The sequence below is a fragment of the Hippoglossus stenolepis genome, chromosome 4, assembly GCF_022539355.2.
Source record: "Hippoglossus stenolepis isolate QCI-W04-F060 chromosome 4, HSTE1.2, whole genome shotgun sequence".
Classification (NCBI taxonomy): domain Eukaryota; kingdom Metazoa; phylum Chordata; class Actinopteri; order Pleuronectiformes; family Pleuronectidae; genus Hippoglossus; species Hippoglossus stenolepis.
In genome coordinates, this window is record NC_061486.1 from 26424461 (window position 1) to 26443536 (window position 19076).

A 19076-nucleotide genomic window follows, 5' to 3' on the forward strand; every position below is an offset into this window, starting at 1 on the left:
CATTACTGAGTCCTCCTCAAACACTTCTACAATATACCATGCACTGACTGCTACAGGGCGATATGCATTCCACATACAGCCAGACAGACGTTTGCAGAATTAGTAGGTAGATGGTTCTTACCATGGTTTTCTTCCTTGAGTCTTGGCAATGGTTTTCTAACCCTTTCTAGACTAGATAGATTTCAGTGACTTAGTTTTACATCTGTTCTTGAATGCATTAAGTTCGTGGCATCATGTGATGTTTCTTTAACCGACTTAACATTGCCAGGCAGGTTCTGCTGGGGTGATGTTTAGATTGAGGCAGTAATCCTGCATGGGTTACTCGTGACAGTTATCAATTCAATTTGGTTAATTGGTTGATTAAGAAACTAAGGGAGCAATTCATTTTTCACATTTGGCCAGATAGGTTTGGATAGCATTTTTCCTTCATAAATTTAAAAACTGCATTTTTGTTTACTTGGGTTTAACTTTGTCTAATATTAAAATGTGTTTGTTGATTCGAAACTTTTAACTGTGACAAATGTACAAAAATGAACAAATGTGTTCCAGGATGGATTTTCCCCAAACTTGGTGTGAAATATTATTTTGGAAGGTATTTCAAGATAATTAACCTTTGGTGCTAATGGTTCTACGGTCAAGGTAAATAAAAAATATGAACAGCAAAGGCCTGGTGTAAAATCAGTGCACTGCAGGCAGTAAATTCTATATGAATACTTTCTTTATTGAAGCGACTTTTAATTACATCCTATTCTGTACCCTGTTCACTAGTGAAATTGTATCATCCTTTAAACACCAAAAATAATAGTTAATGTACCTGTTCAGGCGAAGGTGGATTTTCTTTTACTTTTTAAAAAGCTAAACCTATTGAAATGTTCCCAATGCAGTGGACACTGTTGTGGTCAATAAATTGGTGGTCATTGAAAAAATTATTATCCAAAAATGTTTTCAATGGATTTGCCCAATTTCTTTGTATTTGTGAAAAGATTCAACACTTTAATTTCCAAAAATGTGAATTTTCTTGTTTGATGTGCCAGGATTCACAGGGCTAGAATAACATCGAGGTGAACTCGACCGTAGCTTGGTGTTCTGTTAGACTGAGCTGCTGTGCAACATATTCCCCAGTTCTACAGTATGTCTAGTGTTTCCTCTGCTCTCAGATGGCCCTCGCCTGGTATGTGGTAGCTCTCTGTGAACTGAAGCCCCAGTTTGTGCCTCATGTAATCTTCGTCTTTACAGTCTGTGCTGATGGTTGCATTTGAGTCACAAATATACGCCACTGGTTTTCCAAAACACCTTTCCTGGTACCCCAGAGACTCCTCTATCCAGTTAAAATAAGTATTTTATTTTCTGCAAATCTGTTTTTCAACCTGTTTCACTTGATGCCACTTACTTCATTTAATCAACGATTGCAGTCAAAGTGACTCATCTCCTTGATCAAAGTTTTAAAATAACCTTTTATTAGAGTCTCTGTTAAATCATGACGGGCACAAACATGTGCTATGTGAACAGGTTTGGCTGTGTATGGGTTTTCTCTCATAGTGCTGCTAATCAACTTGTGTCTCTGTGTCTTGAAACTGGTTTTGTCTAGTTTGGAGCTTATCTGTGGTAAATTTGGGGCCTGACTAGCAGAATTTGTTTTACTTTATGGAAGCTGGGACTTGAACCATTGTTTGTCCTCATCTGATTAGGCATAAGTCACTATCTGCCAATACATGATGTCATCTTTTTCTCCATGTAGAATCTTCCATATATTAAGGCTTGGTTTAGTAAGAAGCCTGGAAAGGGGGGTCTCAGCGATCAGTGGAGTTGCTCTGCTCTTTTGCCTGGATACTCCCACGATGTCTGGGTGCCTCATCGAGGTTTATAAATGCTTATCAGTGACTGTTGTCACCTGGGGTGGACTTTGTCCCCGTTCCCATGGGCTAAGGCCGTGTTTCGATGTTGGCTTCAAGGTCCTGATGCACTGTCTCTGTAACACACATCCACACAAAATGTCACTCGAAGAACTGTGGCACAAAACTGCTTGAGTGAGTGATATTCATACTTCAGCTATGTTACCTTCCTCTTACAGGACTGTGTAGACGTGCACAACCTTTATGTAGTTGCATAATGCTAACATCATGCATTGGCTGAAGCTGTGCAAACTACCTTTTCTTAACTTTTCTACTCCCTCTCTCCCCCTCTGGCTGTGTGTCAAAGAAAAAATGTGGAGTGGAGGGGGGTGAAGGACATATCAGCACATAGCTCAGCTCCACGTGGCCATTGGTCTCCTCCCTTTTCTGAGCCGGAAGGGCTAACCATCCAGCCTTCCTCTGCTGCTGTGGCAGCTCCCACCCCCTCCCCAACCTCCCCCTTCTCCTTCTCTCAGAGGGAGGGAGCCTGAAAAATAAATTGAGGAAAAACTGGTACAGTGTACAGAGTGTACAGGATGACAGAGCAGAGAGAGAGAGAGAGAGTATGAGGAAAAAGGGGGAGTTTCTTGTCCTAACTGCTGCTCATTTGATAATAATAACTTTTTTTTCCCCCTTTTTGAAACCCTCCCATTTCCCTTACCCAGCCCCTCCTTAACTCTCCGGCCCCTTCAACTCTGTGTTCGCCTCTGTGGGCGGGGGGTGCACATTCCAATGCCATAGCTTTACAAGGCCAGTCGCATTATCCTTTTTTCACCCCCCTCCCTGTACTGTTCAGCAGTGAAAGAGGGAGGGAGTGAGTCAAGTTGCTAGCTAGCTTACTGACAGTCAGGCCCAGCTCGGTCCTGCTCTGCTGGCGTGTAGCTCACTCTGGATGTGTGTGTGAGTTTAGCTGAGGTAAACCGAGTGCTACATCCACCCACCACCCTGCTCTGCTGGGTTTAAAGTCCAACCCCGAGGCCCACTGGAACTGCTACTCCAGTCCCAGGATGAGAGAGGCCTGCTAGGGTTTGTAATGCTCCGGGAGGGGAGTTGCTGACAGGCTGAACCAGGTTAAGGTCAGTAGCAACAAGCCAATATTGTTCTTAAAGTCAGAATTTGGCCGACAAGTTGTAAGCGACAAACCAGCTCGCTGTTATTTTGTACAGTTAATCTCTTGTCTAGTGACTGGGTGCGTCCCTTTATTTCGTAGCTTTCTGGCTCATACCACATTCATGACAGCTCTGACTTCCAAAAGTAAGTATGTGTAGAGTGAGTGAGAGAAAAAGAGTGCTGAGTAGAAACACGTTTGCAGTGTAAGGGCCCTGCTTATGAGTGAGTGATAAGATTTTCACCCAGTCCCCCTCTGTCTCTGTGTTTACACAGGAAAGCTGTCTGTTGTCCGTCCTGATTGTGTTTTGCATTTGTGAGAGTCTGAAATTTTCACATCAGCTTAAATCGGCAAAGGAATTTTTCGGACTATTTGGCTTAAAGTCTGTTAACTCGGTTCCTGCTAAGTCAGACAGCTTTAACGGTGACTAAGAGGCTGAGGCTCTTTCAGTTTAACAGCCGAGGAATTTGCATGGCGGTTAGTGTTTGATTTGGTGTACCTCAGCATTCACAGAGTGAGAATTGTAGCTTACATTGAATGAGAGGCACACAGGGAGTCATAGCAGAAGGGAGGACTTGGAAAGGGCTGATGATTATAGGTGTTGCATCATGGGAAGGCTACCTTTATTTTACAAGTTGCTCCACACTGTTGGAGGTTTTCTCTTGTTTTTTTATTCTTTATTTGGGGAACAAAAACCATGCAGATTGACTAATGAAGGTTTATCAGGTCTTAGATTTATGTCATTATTTTAGTGCTTTTTCTACTTTGCAGATTTATTACCTGCCCTCTTAACTTTCTATTTCTCTGGTTTTACCTAACACTCCCACCCTGACAGCTGATCTCCTCCCTCTCTCCCCCAGATAAGAATAAGAGACCCAAACCAAGGAGGTCGAGACATTACAGAGGAGATTATGTCAGGGGGCCGTAGTGGCTCTACCCCAACCCCACCACAGGTGAGCTATAATGCCGTGATCCCAACTAAGCAGAGTAACACAGCGAACATTGAAATCAACAGCATCCATTATATTTTGAACAGACAAATTAACTCTCTCAAATTTTGGAAAAAGGTAAGTTAAGTGACGAGACTAACTAAACACAACTTCTAAACTCCTAAAACAAGAATTTGTTCACAGGAAATGCTACAGATTGTCAGCTCTCACACACGTGTTACAATACAAAGCATTGTTTCTTTTCTCCTAGTCGAGTGGAAAAAGTAGTGTTGTCCTCACCACAAAGGTCACACGTCATTATTCAATGTGTGTACGTCTCCCAACAGACCATATCTGGATCAGAAAACACAGCAGTGGCACAGGCCAACGGTGAGAGCGTCCCAGCTGACGATACACCAGCACTGGTTAGACCAGGTGAGTGCCACATGGACAGAAGCATGGACAGTCACACTTAGATTGTATCATTTTGATATTGTTCATATTTTATTCCGCAGCATATAATAGTGCTTCTTACTCTTTTATGTTTAACATTTGTTTTTACACTTCTCATATGTTTAATGCATATATTGTTGTTTTTCTTGTGGGTGGTTCAAAGTTGTTGCTCCATAAGTAATTAAAGATAACATCTGAATGAAATGTGTCCTTACTTGCCCCTTTCCATTTAGCCGTTTAGGTCACGTTAAATTTAACTTAATCAGTGGTTTCCTCAAAACATTTTATCTTCCTGCCTGAACCCTTAACTGTTCCCAGCTGATTGTTTCGTCTTTAGATCGTTTTTCTGTTAAGGGCAGTCTTAACTGCAGGGGTAGACCATATTACCACATAGGACCTCGTGTTTTATGAATGATCTTACGTAATAATTGATTTGATAGGGAAATAAATCAAACTTTAAAAAAAAAAAAACGTTTTGTGAGCTTATTTGCTGCTATAGTTAAACAGTTTGGATATAAGAGCATTATGAATCGCAGCCTGCAGGGACAGACACTGGCACAAAGTGATGTCACACAGCAGCGTCTGGATAAGAGGGAATCATGAGTTTAACCAGGACAATATAAAGTATATAATGGCTTCTATCAATGGATGTGGATGCATGTTTGGTTGATGGTGCATTGATTTGGGTGTTGTTTATCTGTAGGAGCAACCACACCAGTTGATCAAGTGACACCCATGAAGCAGCTTTTTTTCTTAGCTCTTGTCTTGGGGAGAGTCTACAAAAAGTGAATAATCACACAATGTGGCATCTCGGGAGAATATTTATTGTTTTGTGTAGCATTCATTTTTACCTAGAGGTGATAGGCTGGGGAATGTAGAAGGAGCTGCTCATGCTAGAAAAGAACTGTTTCTTGCGTCTTGTTGTCCGGACACATTGGAAGGCAAATGTTAAGAACTGTTCAGAATGGGCACACACACATGGGGCTTAGATAGTTGTGTTAAGAACATAAAAAGACATCTGGTGACAGAAGTTCAGATCCTTGCTAAATGTCTCACCTCCACACAACTGGCCAATCAGGGTGAATACACAATGTAACGTTGTTCTTTCCCACATATACACAACTGGATAACGTTCGCGTTAGAAACTCGGGTCTTACCTACTGTTAATATTATGTTTGGTAAATTAACTAATTTGTATATGTCATATCTTGTCATCATTCTCAATAAGATTTTTTTTGTCTGACTTTTAAACATTCAGATGACAGTGGTAAACCTACGCCTCCTCCTCAGTCAAAGACCCCTGACCTCTCAAAGGGCGACTCTTTCCCCACAGAGGCTGCATCCTTTAACACGAACACTAAGGCCCCTGCAACCCCTCTAATATCAGAAGCAGTGGACATCCCTGACAACACTATATCCACCCTTGCACCCAGTGCTCCTGTTGCAGATGTGATGGACACTCCATCACCTCCACGGGAGCCCACTCCAACACCTCAATCAGCACCTGAAGTGCCAGCCTACCCTGCACCCCTTCCTGACCCTGTCCCTGGCTGTACCGCACAGGACAAAACAGACAAGGAAGCTGCAGAGGAGAAGGAAGAGGTAGAAACCGAGACAGAAGAGGCAGCTGCCTCCTTGGACACACCTCTTAACCCTCTCTCCAACACTAATGGTGTTTCAATGGCCGAGCCAGAACAGTCTTCTGTCTCCAGTGACCCGGAAGCTCCTCTGGAGTCTCCCATTGCACAGCCCGAGGAGCTCCGTCTTCCAAATGGCCTGCCACTGCCAGCCCCTCAAGACCCCGAGGCCCCTGCCATCAGTGCAGCCGAGCATGACGACAGCCCCATTGCAGAGCCTGTCATAGAGATCTCTACAGCCATCATTCAGGCAGCGTCGACACCTATTGTCCAAGCTGCACCTTCACCTGTTGACCAGCCTGCACCCGCCTCTGTACCCGCCCCTGCACTCGCCCCTGCAACATCCCCTGCACCCGCCCGTGCAACATCCCCTGCACCCGCCCGTGCAACATCCCTGCACCCGCCCGGTAACATCCCTGCACCCGCCTGTGCAACATCCCTGCACCCGCCTGTGCACCCGCCCGGCAACATCCCTGCACCCGCCCGGGCAACATCCCCTGCACCCGCCCGTGCAACATCCCTGCACCCGCCCCTGCACCCGCCCGTGCAACATCCCCTGCACCCGCCCGTGCAACATCCCCTGCACCCGCCCGTGCAACATCCCCTGCACCCGCCCGTGCAACATCCCCTGCACCCGCCCGTGCAACATCCCCTGCACCCGCCCCTGCACCCGCACCATCCCCCGCACTCGCACCATCCCCTGTAACTGCTGTTTTACCCGACCCTGTACCCGCCCTTTTAACCGCACCTGTAACCGCACCTGTAACCGCACCTGTACCCGACCCTTCACCCACACCTGCACCCGAACCCGGACCTGCACCTGCTGTCCAGGAGATTCCCGCTGAACCAGTCGTCCAGGCAGCGCCTGCGCCAGCTGAGGTAGAAGACTTGGTTCCTCAAGTCGTCCTGGATGTAAAGGAAGATCCCCCAGTGCCCCTGTCCACCGCCAAGGAAGAGATGCCATCTCCTGCAGAGACGGTTTCCATAGCTAACAGCACACCAGAATCTGTGCCCACTCCTCCTACTCACACAGCAGAGGAGAGGGAGGACACCCCTCCTCCCGAGACAGTCACCCCTGCCCTTGTAGAAACTACTGTGCAAGGTCAGTCACTTACCCATGTTTGTGTATTGGATCTCTGTTCCTTCTGTGTTTTTTTAAGTTGTTACAAATCATTTTTCAAATGATATATATCTCCAACTTCCATCAGCTACGAAAAAAATTCCACTTTAGCAAGACTGTCATGTTTGCACTGATCTTTGGATGATGGTTTGTCTTCCTTCCTCTAGCTGCTGTGTCTGTGCCAAAAAAAAAGAGAAAGATGAAGGATCTGAACAAAAAGGATGCCGTGGGAGACTTGCTGGATGCCTTTAAAGAGGTGTGTGTACATATGTGTGTGTGCGTGCAGTACTGCATTCATTCATTTGGATGCTTTTACTGCCTGTTTTGATGAGTCTGCAGTTTCCCCATACCTTCTTATGCTGCTAAAGACAAAGCTTTATCCCAGTGTATAATTCAAATCAACCCCTTTTACCTCACTGTTGCTGAATTTTAAATGTAGCCTCCCAGGGTTGATCTATTTTACATAAACAATTTTACCATTCTAAATCCCAGTCTGATTGTCCTAATACCCCTTCCTCCTGTAACCCAGGAGCAGGTAGTGACCCCACCGGAGCCCGAGCCCGCCCCAGCACCAGAGCCTCAGCCCCCTGCTCCGTCCCCTCCTGCCCCAGAGGAGCCGGACCTGAACTGGGAGGACAAGGAGGACAAGGAGGACAAGGCGGAAAAGGCGGACAAGCTGGATGCTGAGAAGAGTCAGCCAGATGATCCCACTGACAAGAAGTACCAGTACAAAGAGGGTGTGTCTCTGAACCTTGATGCCATTCAGCGTTCTTACACTGGCAATCAGTGTGAACATTGGTCTTATCTCACACTCATGAGTCAATTGACTATGTTTATGCTTGCTTCATTGCAAATCTAGGAGTGGCGTTGTGCTTCTGTTGATATGAGACAGCTGTGGAAAACGATAGTCATGTTAAGACAATTAATACTATTTTAAAAATAAGAAGCTGTGATTTTCAAACCTTCTTTAAATTTTTATTTGCAACTTTAACTTGAACACAAAACAGGAAATCTCCATTCACAGTCAACGCATAAGAGAATAGGTTCGAACACTTAACTGCATCCATGTTTGGATGGTTGGATGTACTCAAAATGTACACCTGTACTACTGTCCTGTTTCTGTTTATTCATTTACTTTTTCATTCATTCGCTAGTCTATCTGCCACCTTGTGGACATTATAGGTATTACATTATCTACATTTATGCTCACGTTCGATCATCTTCTCAACTCTGCAGAGCTGCTCAGCTGTGTTGGGAGAATATAGTCTTCGACTCAATTTCCCTCTTTCATTCTGGGTTGATGCTCAGCAGCTTTAAATAGTCCCCAAAATATCTTCAACAAAAGAGCATTGTGACTATTTTCTGTTCTATGTCCCTGTTTCAGAACAATGGATGCCAATTAACTCTGAAGAGAAGAAGAAATATGACAGGGAGTTCCTTCTGGGCTTCCAGTTCATCTCAGCCAGCATGAACAAGCCTGAGGGTCTCCCAGCCATCAGTGATGTTGTCCTGGACCAGGTGCAACCTCGCACACTTCAATTCTTTATTTTCATTTGCCTTGCTTTTGACAATTGAGCTCTTATATAGTATATGTAAACAAAAGGGCATTTTAGTTTTACTAGGTTTTTTACATTATACAAACATTTGTAGGATGTGATTAAGAAGCATGTGGCCAACATGGGAAAACATGATGGCAACATTACATCTTGGAGAATTTTGATCAATTTTTTTCTGCTCAGGCAAATAAGGCCCCTCTGCGTCAACATGACCCCAGTCGTCTGGCAGGAATGAACTCCGGTCCTGACTTTACACCCTCCTTCGCCAATCTTGGCAGGCCTAGCATGGGAGGAGGAAACAGAGGACCAGTAAGTTCTAATTTCTTAATGTGATCCAAGAGCTGTGTACTTAACGATCATAGACCATGAATTATGTGGCATCTTTATCTCTCCCCAGCCTCCAGGAATGGGAATGGGAATGGGAGCGGGAATGGGAATGGGAGCTGGTGGTCCACGCCGCTCTCAGCAAATGCAGAGGAAAGAGCCAAGGAAGATCATCACCATCAGCATGTCGCTACATGACGATGTGCAGCTGAACAAGGCAGAGAAGGCCTGGAAACCCTCAGGGAAGAAAGTTGTTCGCAGTCGCGAAGTAGAAGAGCCTGAGGAGCAGAACGACTCAGAGCAGAGCAAGACCCAGGAGCTGTTCAAACGGGTCCGCAGCATCCTCAACAAACTGACCCCTCAAAAGTTTCAACAACTAATGAAACAGGTTACTGATCTGACCATTGACACAGAGGAGCGGTTAAAAGGAGTCATAGATCTCACCTTCGAAAAGGCCATCTCCGAGCCGGACTTTTCGGTGGCCTATGCCAACATGTGCCGCTGCCTTATGGGGGTAAGTGTTGCTACACACAAGATGTAAATACATGTTGAATAAGCTTCTATGTTTACTTGAGAACTTTTGTGGTTTAGATGTTTGCCTCAGCAGTTGTGCACAGAGATAAAGCTGTGTTGGTATGATGCAGTGTGATAAATGATAAATGAAGTAAATTTGATCACCTGCATGAAAGCATGATACTGTTTTAGGCCGCAGACTTGGTTGTAGAGACGATCCATATTTCTGGAGACAAAATTAAATGCAGTCAATTGTAGCCAAAAGTCAAGTTAAGCATTTTTTTTATTTAGCTTTTTCCTTCCTTATAAATAATATATATAATGTATTTTTGTTGAACGTACAATTGTCAGAACAGGGATAAAATATGAGTATTAGTCTCCACGGCTGTCGATTTACAAAACAAATTGAAAAGAGATTAATTGCATTAGTTACATTTCCTCAGAATAAAGACTGAACTGATCAGCCTGCTATCTATGTTATCGTTGTGAGACTGAGGGATAATCAGCAGTGGAATGCTGCATCTCATCACTCATCTCTTCAATGCTGCATCTCATCACCCCTGGGGCCCTTTATCACAGGCTAATAAAAGCAGGGTGTTTGATAAGGAAATTGGTTGATAACACGCCTGCATTTAGACCTATTGCACATGCTGCCAGCACTGGGGCTAAAGCAAATGTAAGCAACAGGCTGCTGAAAGAAGACATGAAAATCTTTCAAATTAAGTCTGTGAATGTTTTTAATGTAGGTATTTAAGCTTGGATATTAATTAAAAGGCCTACTCTTACACAATAACTTGACAGGCAAAAATGTATGAATGATATGATGCCAATGTCTGGTGGGTAGCAAACAGATCTGTGCTGTTTACCATGGCAGTTACCGCTGCCAGGCTGCAGTGATGACCTGAAATTAGCGCCACGTGTCTGGGCCACTGATCCAAGTGATGGGATTGAGGAGCCACTTGCACTACATTGTAACCCTTCACCCTGTCCTCCGGCTCTTTGATCATTTCCCTTTTCTCTGCTCTTTGCAGCTCAAAGTCCAAACCCCAGATAAGCCGGGAATGAACTTCCGCAAGCTGCTGCTAAATCGATGCCAAAAGGAGTTTGAAAAGGACAAAGATGACGATGAAATCTTTGAGAAGAAACAGAAGGAGCTGGATGCTGCTACAGGGGTATAGTGATGCCTTATGAAAAATGGGTTGGGTTCTTAATTTATGCACAAATGGTGTGTGTGTGTGTGTGTGTGTGTGTGTGTGTGTGTGTGTGTGTGTGTGTGTGTGTGTGTGTGTGTGTGTGTGTGTGTGTGTGTGTGTGTGTGTGTGTGTGTGTGTGTGTGTGTGTGTGTGTGTGTGTGTGTGAGAGAGAGATTGGGAGGATTCAAAGGATCCACATACTGTGAAAAGGCCATAATGCAAAGATTGTACAACATTTTGTTTATATTCTGATAAATTTTAGAGATTATAAAGTGACCCCTCCCTCCTCTACAGTGACTGTTTTTATATTGATAAATGTAATCTTTCCTTTGCAGGAGGAGGAGAAGCATCGCCTCGTTGAGGAGCTAAAAAATGCAAAAATCCAGGCCAGGAGGCGCTCGATGGGTAACATCAAGTTCATCGGTGAGCTGTTCAAGCTTAAAATGCTCACAGAGGTTATCATGCACGACTGCATCGTAAAGCTGCTCAAAAACCATGACGAGGAGTCCCAGGAGTGCCTGTGTAGACTATTGTCCACCATTGGCAAGGACCTAGACTTTGAGAAGGCCAAGGTACAACGCACACAGTTAAATAAAGAGATAGTGTGTGATAAAGAAGAAACGGCATTCATATGCATATGCACATTCCTTCTGATAAATGTGTAGCTAGATTTAATCTGATCAGCATATGACACAGACTGACCACCGTGTTTCTGCTCGTCTTCAGCCTCGCATGGTCCAGTATTTCAATCAGATGGAGAAAATAATAAAGGAGAAGAAGACCTCTTCTAGGATCCGCTTCATGTTGCAAGATGTGCTGGACCTTCGACGGGTAAGTCACAGACGCACACAAACCACAGCTTCCCGCAAGGATATGCAGAAGTCAGCAAGGAGGGTCTGGGGCATCGTAGAATTAGGAATTTGGATAAACCAAACATGTAAGCCATATTACTGCCGGTATTTCTGTTACATCATATTGTATTTTTAAAACATAATTTGGGACATTGGATATTAGTTTACATAATTGGTTAAAAAACTGCAAAAGTGCTCTCTGACATTTTAAACATTAAAATGATGTGAGGCTGAGGCACAGCTACATTTTCCTGGAATGAGACAGGACTGTTGCTGTGACAACACTGTTTTAGTGTGTTAAATGTGTGCAGTTTGTCTTAGAGTTGGTTTACTGTAAAAAGCTAGATTTAAATATGGTGTTTAATTCATTTGTTTGCTTATTTGGAAATGTTTTTAATCCTCACTATACAATCAAGTTGCTGCCAGCTGTGTTTTCTGAAGCAGCCGGTCTGGGCAGTCAATACAGTTATCATTATTTTGCTAATAATAGTCAAACTCTGAAGATGACTCTCGGCTTGCTACTCGACACAACCTCTCAGCTGAGCATACACACACATTCACATAGACCATGTTGTGGCAGACTGATACAGACACTGTCATCGTGTTCGCAGTGTTTAAAGGGTAGTGGTCGTAAAATGTACACTCAGCAAATCACATGTTAATCTAAACTACTTTATTAGAATCAAAAGTGATGCAATGAGAATAGATAAAATCAACATTCACCCCTAGGTTAAATGACACCGGCTCTGATCGGCAGTGTTTAAAACATGGCATCCCCCGGTGAAAAAACAAAACAGAGGCAAACTCTCGCCTTTTTAATGGTTTTACCTGCATTTCGAAAACCAGCTTGTACCCAATGTAGTTAATTAGCTAAAGAGGTAATTAGCTACTTTGCATACATTAGTGGTTGTGAGCAGAACCAATCAGACCACATAAGATATGTCATGGTGGCTCATCACTGCAAAGTTTTACAGTCAAAAAGGTCATCCAACATTCTGAAAGTTATTAGAAAATTTTCACTGATTGGCTCCATATCACAGGTTGACCAATATGAGCAATCAACGATGATGAAAATGCTACTTCAGCAGAATTCAAAAGGGCATTGCACCATGACCAAATGTCAGTGAGCTGAAACACTCCTGTTAACTAAAGGATCTGTGTCCCCCAGGGTTTAATAATGTCTGACAGTATTTGTCATATTTTGTGTTTTATTTAGGACCAAATCTACACTACGCCGCCTAAATTTAATGACCCATACTTTCCTCTTAATTATTTTACGTATGGTCTTGTTTTGGTATATTAGTGTGGGCAGAACATCCGTCATATCATGTGTCTAACTGTTGGCTTTGGTCTCAGATTGCGTGAGGTAAATTTTTGGTTCGGATAGATGTAGCGTTATACCCCTATTTGCCTGAGAAGTGGCGTACGCATCTTTCAGACCCCGTGTTGTGCGTAATTTCTTCCTAATGCAGGGCAGCCTGCATAGGCTTAGCCAACAGGTTTCCCATCAAAAACAACGCCATCACTTCTAGTAGCATAGTCATCCATTTAGTTCGGGCTGAATTAACATGTTTTTATGATTGTTCATTAAAGAAAATCTTGTACAATCTTGTATTCATGTCCCACAGTCATAAGTACATTTTGTACTTCCTTCATCTTAATTCCAGTGCCTTCTTATAAAGCCAGCTGAGTGTAGTTGCATCAACACATATTTCTCTGTAGGAATGCAGCAGTCCTGTAGTTATGCTCCCAGTCCCACCCACAGTGTTACAGAACCTGCTGTCTTCAGTGTTTTTACAAGCCAGAATCAGGTGTTCAATGTCAGCACATTGGCCCAATTTAACTGTGAAGCACACACTGTATCCTCTGTTATTTCCTTTCCAGGCAAAAGCTGAAGAGAGCTAAGAGTCATTGAGATGCCTTTCCAATTCTTGTTTCTCATAAACACGTAGGCAGCGTCATAATTTAAAAGAGAAACATAATCCAAGAGGCCTCGTCTCAGTCTGAACTCCTGAGTTGATGCGATTCATTTCCGGTAGTTGTTAGTTCCTTTTTAATTAGAATTTTATTTACATTTTACCAATCCTGTTTGCTTATTTCAGTTAGTATGTAACTGAAAGTGTATATAGTGCCATAAATTCTCTACAAAGACAAACCATGTCAAAGGTTTAGCGGCCAGTTAATCATTTTGTCATCATTCTCTTCTGCCCATCCCAGAACAATTGGGTTCCCCGGCGAGGCGAACAGGGCCCAAAGACCATTGACCAGATCCACAAAGACGCAGAACAGGAGGAGCATAGGGAGCAGATGAAGGTGCAGCAAGCGTTCATCTCCAAGAAGGACTTTGGTGGTGGTGGTGGTGGTGGTCAAGGAGGAAGGATGGGCGGAGGAGGCTCCGGGGGACGCGGGGGGCATCACACCCCAGGCCGCGGTGCTCCCCCCCAGGACGAAGGCTGGAACACTGTGCCCATCTCCAAGAACCGACCCATTGACACCTCGCGCCTTAGCAAAATCACAAAGGTAGGAGGAGAGGGACACTTTTTCAGACGTGCACTGAACTCTGCAGTTCCTCTGTATTTTTTCCGGAGGAGTATCATGTGTTAACGCAAATGTCAGCGCAGACTTTCTGTGTTTGCGTGTTGTAAAGAAAAACACGAGATCTTCGCAGTGGAGTTAATATGTTGCATCCTGTCTCTGTTGGCTGCACCCGACTGCTCCACCTCTCTCATTGTTGCATACATTTTTTACCACTTAGTTTTCGTTTAACCATTGTCCCTTCTTTCAGACTCCTGTTCTTGACTTCAACAATCAGTTGCTTGCCCCAGGAGGTAAAGGCACATGGGGGAGCTGGGGTAAAGGCAGCAGCGGTGGCACCAGTGCCAAACCTGCAGATTCTGGTAGGTTCCCCGGACTGACGTGGTTATACATCAAATGCACATCTAGTTGGAAAATTCAAAGCTGATACTCAACATGTGCCTCATGTGTAATTTCAGCCCCAGGCTCAGAGTCAGATAATCGTCCAGCCACCAGCACTGTGAACAGATTCTCAGCCCTGCAGCAGTCTCAGTCTTCCTCTGGCTCTTCACAGGACTCAGACAGACGAGTTCCTCAGAGGTGAGGATAAGGACATGCAACAGGCAGCCTTGACGAACAGATATAATTTATGTTTCTTGTTGTGTATTTATTATTTATAATAAGCAATAATCACTCTTCTTGTTTGAGACTCGTTTTCTATCCCTGACACTACTGTCTTACTACCCTTCTACAGAAACAGCTCGAGTAGAGACCGTGGTGACCGCTTTGAACGCTCGGATCGCGGCAGCGACCGCTTCGACCGGCGAGATGACAGACGTGACGACCGACGGGATGACCGTGATCGCAACCGTCTACAGGTCACCAAACGAAGCTTCAGTCGGGAGAAAGAGGAGCGGAGCCGCGAGAGAGAACAGCGCGGGTCGGCCGATCCTGTCCGCAGAGTGGCGAGTATGACAGACGACAGAGACCGAGGCAGCAGAGAGAGAGCCACGAGCAAAGAGACTGGTATGTGGCAGTACGCAGCTGCAGTGTAGATTTAAAGGTTATTTTATACTTCAAATGGATAGTTTGGGGATTATTGGCACAAAAATTTTAAGGACCTAAACGTCGTACTGTGCTTAACAAAAATGCTATTCATCGAGGAAATGAGAATCATACTATTTTCTGCAAAATTTTAAATCAATCCACAGAATAAGACCTTTTTTTGTCTTGTGTGTTACAGTGAAGCGGGAGACAGCTGCCACCCCTCCCCCTCCCCCTCCCCAGACCCCCACCAAGCCTGCCTTGACTGAGGAAGAGCTGGAAAAGAAGTCCACAGCTATCATCGAGGAGTATCTGCACATCAACGACATGATGGTACACACTGATCAGCAATTGTTAGAAAATGACATGAAACTGTTTGAACCAGTTCCTTACCTCTGCGCATTTCCTGCGGCTGCTTCCCAATAAAAGTCCCTGTGTGGTTTGTTGGGTGAACACTTTTAATGTGAGGCCGCAGCAGCACAAAAGCTTCCATCAATAACGCGCGTCTAAGCATAATCACTTATCACTGTCTGTGTGATGTCCCTCTCTGTCCCAACAGGAGGCACTGCAGTGCGTGCGGGAGATGAACAGCACTCAGCTGCTCTTCGTGTTTGTACGAAACGGGCTGGAGTCGACGATGGAGCGCAGCACCATCGCCAGGGAGCGCATGGGCCTGCTGCTGCACCAGCTTATGAAGACCGGCATCCTCTCAACAGAGCTGTACTATAAAGGGTCAGTGTGGAGCCTGTGAAATACATTATTTGAGAGTTATTTAAGTATTAGCTGATATCAGGGATTCCACAGGGTCTTAAAAACTCTAAACAAATCCAAGATGTAATAATCAGTGATCACTCCCATAATTTTCATGTAAAAAAAGTCTTAAATACGTTAAAATATTACGTACTAGGTCTTAAATGTGTTTAGCTATGTCTTAATTATGTTAACGAATATTTAATGCTGCTTCTATTGCTTCTAAAATTATTAGTATTTTTAAGAGAATTACAGAGTTGGTAATGTTTCTTTGAGTTGTAGTTCTTTCTCAATTATACAGATATTAGCATGTTGTAATCAAACTACATACAAGATCAACAGGGAACTGATAACTGATCGTCTTCCTGGTCAGAATTTACCCCAGTGCTGTGGGTTTGGCTTTAGGAAAGACTAAGGATACCTAATGCCTTTGCCTTTAGTTTGATAGATAATGTGGCATAATTGAGGGTTAATAAGCTGCTTCTGTCACATTTTTGTTATTCTGCTGACTTAATGAGTGAACATTTTAAAGGAGCTGCAGAAACTGAGAAATCTTGAAACCACTGTGGTTAATCCAAAATCATTTTCTATGTCTTTATCAATGATGTGACATTTTCCCAATCAGTTTCACAACTGTCAACTTGTTTTTTTTCTTCTTAAATCTTTGAATAAACTTAAAAATGTGTGCACCATGTTTCTTCAGGCTTCAGGAAATCCTGGAGGTGGCTGATGACATGGCAATAGACATCCCCCACATCTGGCTGTACCTGGCAGAGCTGCTCACTCCCATGCTCCTTGAGGGAGGTATCCCCATGGGAGAATTTTTCAGGTTAGTGAATGGTAAACACTTCACCCCTCAGTGGGTTTGGGAGAGAAATAAGTCAGAGAAGGCAATTTATGGTTCGCTTTTAACTTGTTCATTAATTTTGTCTCCAGGGAGATTTCAAAGCCTCTGATCCCTCTGGGAAAAGCTGGAGTCCTACTGGTCCAGATCCTCACTATACTCTGCAAAGGAATGGTGAGATTGGTCTTCATTTAGAATCTATAATATATCACATCTAAGTGCACGTTTTTCTGGCTGCCTAAGGCTTGTAAACCCTTTTGATTTTAGAGTTCTAAATTTTAGATTAAATACTAACTAAAACTTTGGGTAAATTGCTGCCTTTGAATTCAACTATTGTCATATATCTGGGTTTCTTGGGGCTCCTAAAAAGCATAAAAAGGCTAAAGGTTAATCATTTTGAAAAGCTTAAATATCTTAAGGTAGGTCTTAATTATGTTAACATCATTTAATATTACTTCTGTTGTGGTTAAAAAATTGTTTTATTTTCTAGCGAACTTTTGGTGGCCTACATAGTTTGTAATGTGTGTTATAGTACTTTTCTCTATGATACAGATATTAGCTGTATCATTGTATAGTCTTCACCTTATCTTTAATTATGGGGAGATGTAAGTAATTCTGGGACTCTGATGTTCTTTCATATCTGTTTGCTTGACATTGAATTTCCTTCATTATGCTCTAACAAAGTCTTACATTTAACTTGATGAAACCCTTGTATATATGTTTGTGAGAATATAAATCTGAATGAATCAGTCATTGTGGCAGTGATGAATGCCAGCCAGAATGTAAAGTGTATGTGTATGTCCATCAGTCAGTAACCATGTGTGTCTCCCCATCAGAGCCATAAAAAGGCAGGAACAATGTGGAGCGAGGCAGGCCTCCGCTGGAAGGACTTCCTGCCTGAGGATGTGGACGTCAACAAGTTTGTGACAGACGAGGTGAGCGGTCACTTCCTAACGTTTACCATCAATTTAAAGATGGCCTGAAATTTTGTATCTTGTTTTAAGATATTGAGGATAAAGTGGAATGTGGGTTTTGGCCCTGTTCAGACCTAGTATTAACATTCGTCCTGAGAGATCCGATCACAAGTTAAATGGTTACTTGTAAATGGTCGATATAAATACAGACCATTTACAAGTGGACAGCGCTCACTTCAGATGTGTCTCCACTGACCACCTGTGATAAGATCTCACATCCAGTGATTGGATCTCAGGACACTGACACATCTGGATGCGTTCTGACCCGAACTTAGTGCTGACCACCTATGACCGGAACGCTCCAGACGGATGTTAATACAAGGTCTGAACGGGCTCTTAGTTTCATGTAGGGAATGAGAACTGGTTACTGGAGGTACAATATATAAAGATGAGCGCTGTGCCTCTGTCTGTAGAATGTGGAGTTCACACTGGGTGACGAGTCAGAGAAGGGCAAAAAGGTGGAGCTTACCTCTGCAGAGCTGGCCAGACAGCTGGAAAGACTCTTCAAGGACAAGGCCGACAACCAGAGGATCTTTGACTGGATTGAGGTTTGTTCCTGCTGCAATTTTTATCAACCTCATCAGCTTATTCAAATCAAATCTTCCAATACTATGCTGTTGTTGTTAAGAATTCATTTCTCTGATGTATGTGAGGACTGAAGCTGGTCATATTGCCTCTGGTTTTCTGCACGTGTGTTAATGAACATGTCTCTGTGTAGGCCAACCTAGATGAGCAGCAGGCCTCCTCCAACATGTTCATCAGAGCTCTGATGACCTTCGTCTGCCAGGCAGCTGTCATTGGTGAGTCAACTTACACTCTTCATATTCCTTATTCAGGGCTGAAAATACTGGTTAATAATTGGTTCATTAAAGGTCATTTACCAAGTCGTAACGTCTCTGTCGGAGCTAAGTGCGAAGAAGAAACTGGTTGTTCGGTAGGAATTGTGGGATTTGGTGTTTGACAGGGTCATGGTTTTAACTTGCACAATAGACTATAACTACCAAGTAGAATAACTTCAAACATCAACACACAAAACTGTATCACACAGGTACATTTTTTTGATTGCACAGTTTTTTGTTTAGCATGTGTTGGAATAAAGAAAATGTGATGGGTGAATTCCAGTTGAACAATTCAGACATGTCAGGTCTGTCTTAACAGAGAGGTGTAAAGTGAGTCTTTCCTAACTTTGACCCCTGCAGATGAGAACCCCTACAAGTTGGACAGTGGGCAGATCAAACTGAGAGCCAAAATGCTGCAGAAATACCTGAAGGACGAGCAGAAGGAGCTGCAAGCTCTCTACGCTCTGCAGGCCCTCATGGTAGAGATGGAGCAACCTGCAAGTGAGTGGCTCAATCGTAATATTTCTAGTTCACT

At 43.6% G+C, this 19076-nt stretch overlaps 1 protein-coding gene and 1 non-coding gene across 2 annotated transcripts in view; both read left to right on the forward strand.

The window, feature by feature from the left end:
- Positions 1-19076, forward strand: part of LOC118105663 (eukaryotic translation initiation factor 4 gamma 1) — a 42818-nt gene that overhangs the window by 21939 nt on the left and 1803 nt on the right. Inside the window, exons 10-33 of the mRNA XM_047339714.1 lie at positions 3861-3953; positions 4277-4364; positions 5641-6322; positions 6832-7121; positions 7307-7395; positions 7669-7876; positions 8524-8657; positions 8879-9004; positions 9093-9533; positions 10564-10704; positions 11061-11297; positions 11452-11556; positions 13794-14096; positions 14362-14473; positions 14570-14690; positions 14845-15116; positions 15334-15467; positions 15694-15866; positions 16588-16713; positions 16821-16902; positions 17565-17663; positions 18116-18250; positions 18421-18502; positions 18902-19042. Coding sequence (XP_047195670.1) covers positions 3861-3953; positions 4277-4364; positions 5641-6322; positions 6832-7121; positions 7307-7395; positions 7669-7876; positions 8524-8657; positions 8879-9004; positions 9093-9533; positions 10564-10704; positions 11061-11297; positions 11452-11556; positions 13794-14096; positions 14362-14473; positions 14570-14690; positions 14845-15116; positions 15334-15467; positions 15694-15866; positions 16588-16713; positions 16821-16902; positions 17565-17663; positions 18116-18250; positions 18421-18502; positions 18902-19042 — 4414 coding nt within the window. The remainder of the gene's footprint in view (positions 1-3860; positions 3954-4276; positions 4365-5640; positions 6323-6831; positions 7122-7306; positions 7396-7668; positions 7877-8523; positions 8658-8878; positions 9005-9092; positions 9534-10563; positions 10705-11060; positions 11298-11451; positions 11557-13793; positions 14097-14361; positions 14474-14569; positions 14691-14844; positions 15117-15333; positions 15468-15693; positions 15867-16587; positions 16714-16820; positions 16903-17564; positions 17664-18115; positions 18251-18420; positions 18503-18901; positions 19043-19076) is intronic.
- Positions 10421-10497, forward strand: LOC118108390. Its single transcript, XR_004696444.1, has one exon. It is a non-coding gene; the product is annotated as a small nucleolar RNA SNORD66 (small nucleolar RNA).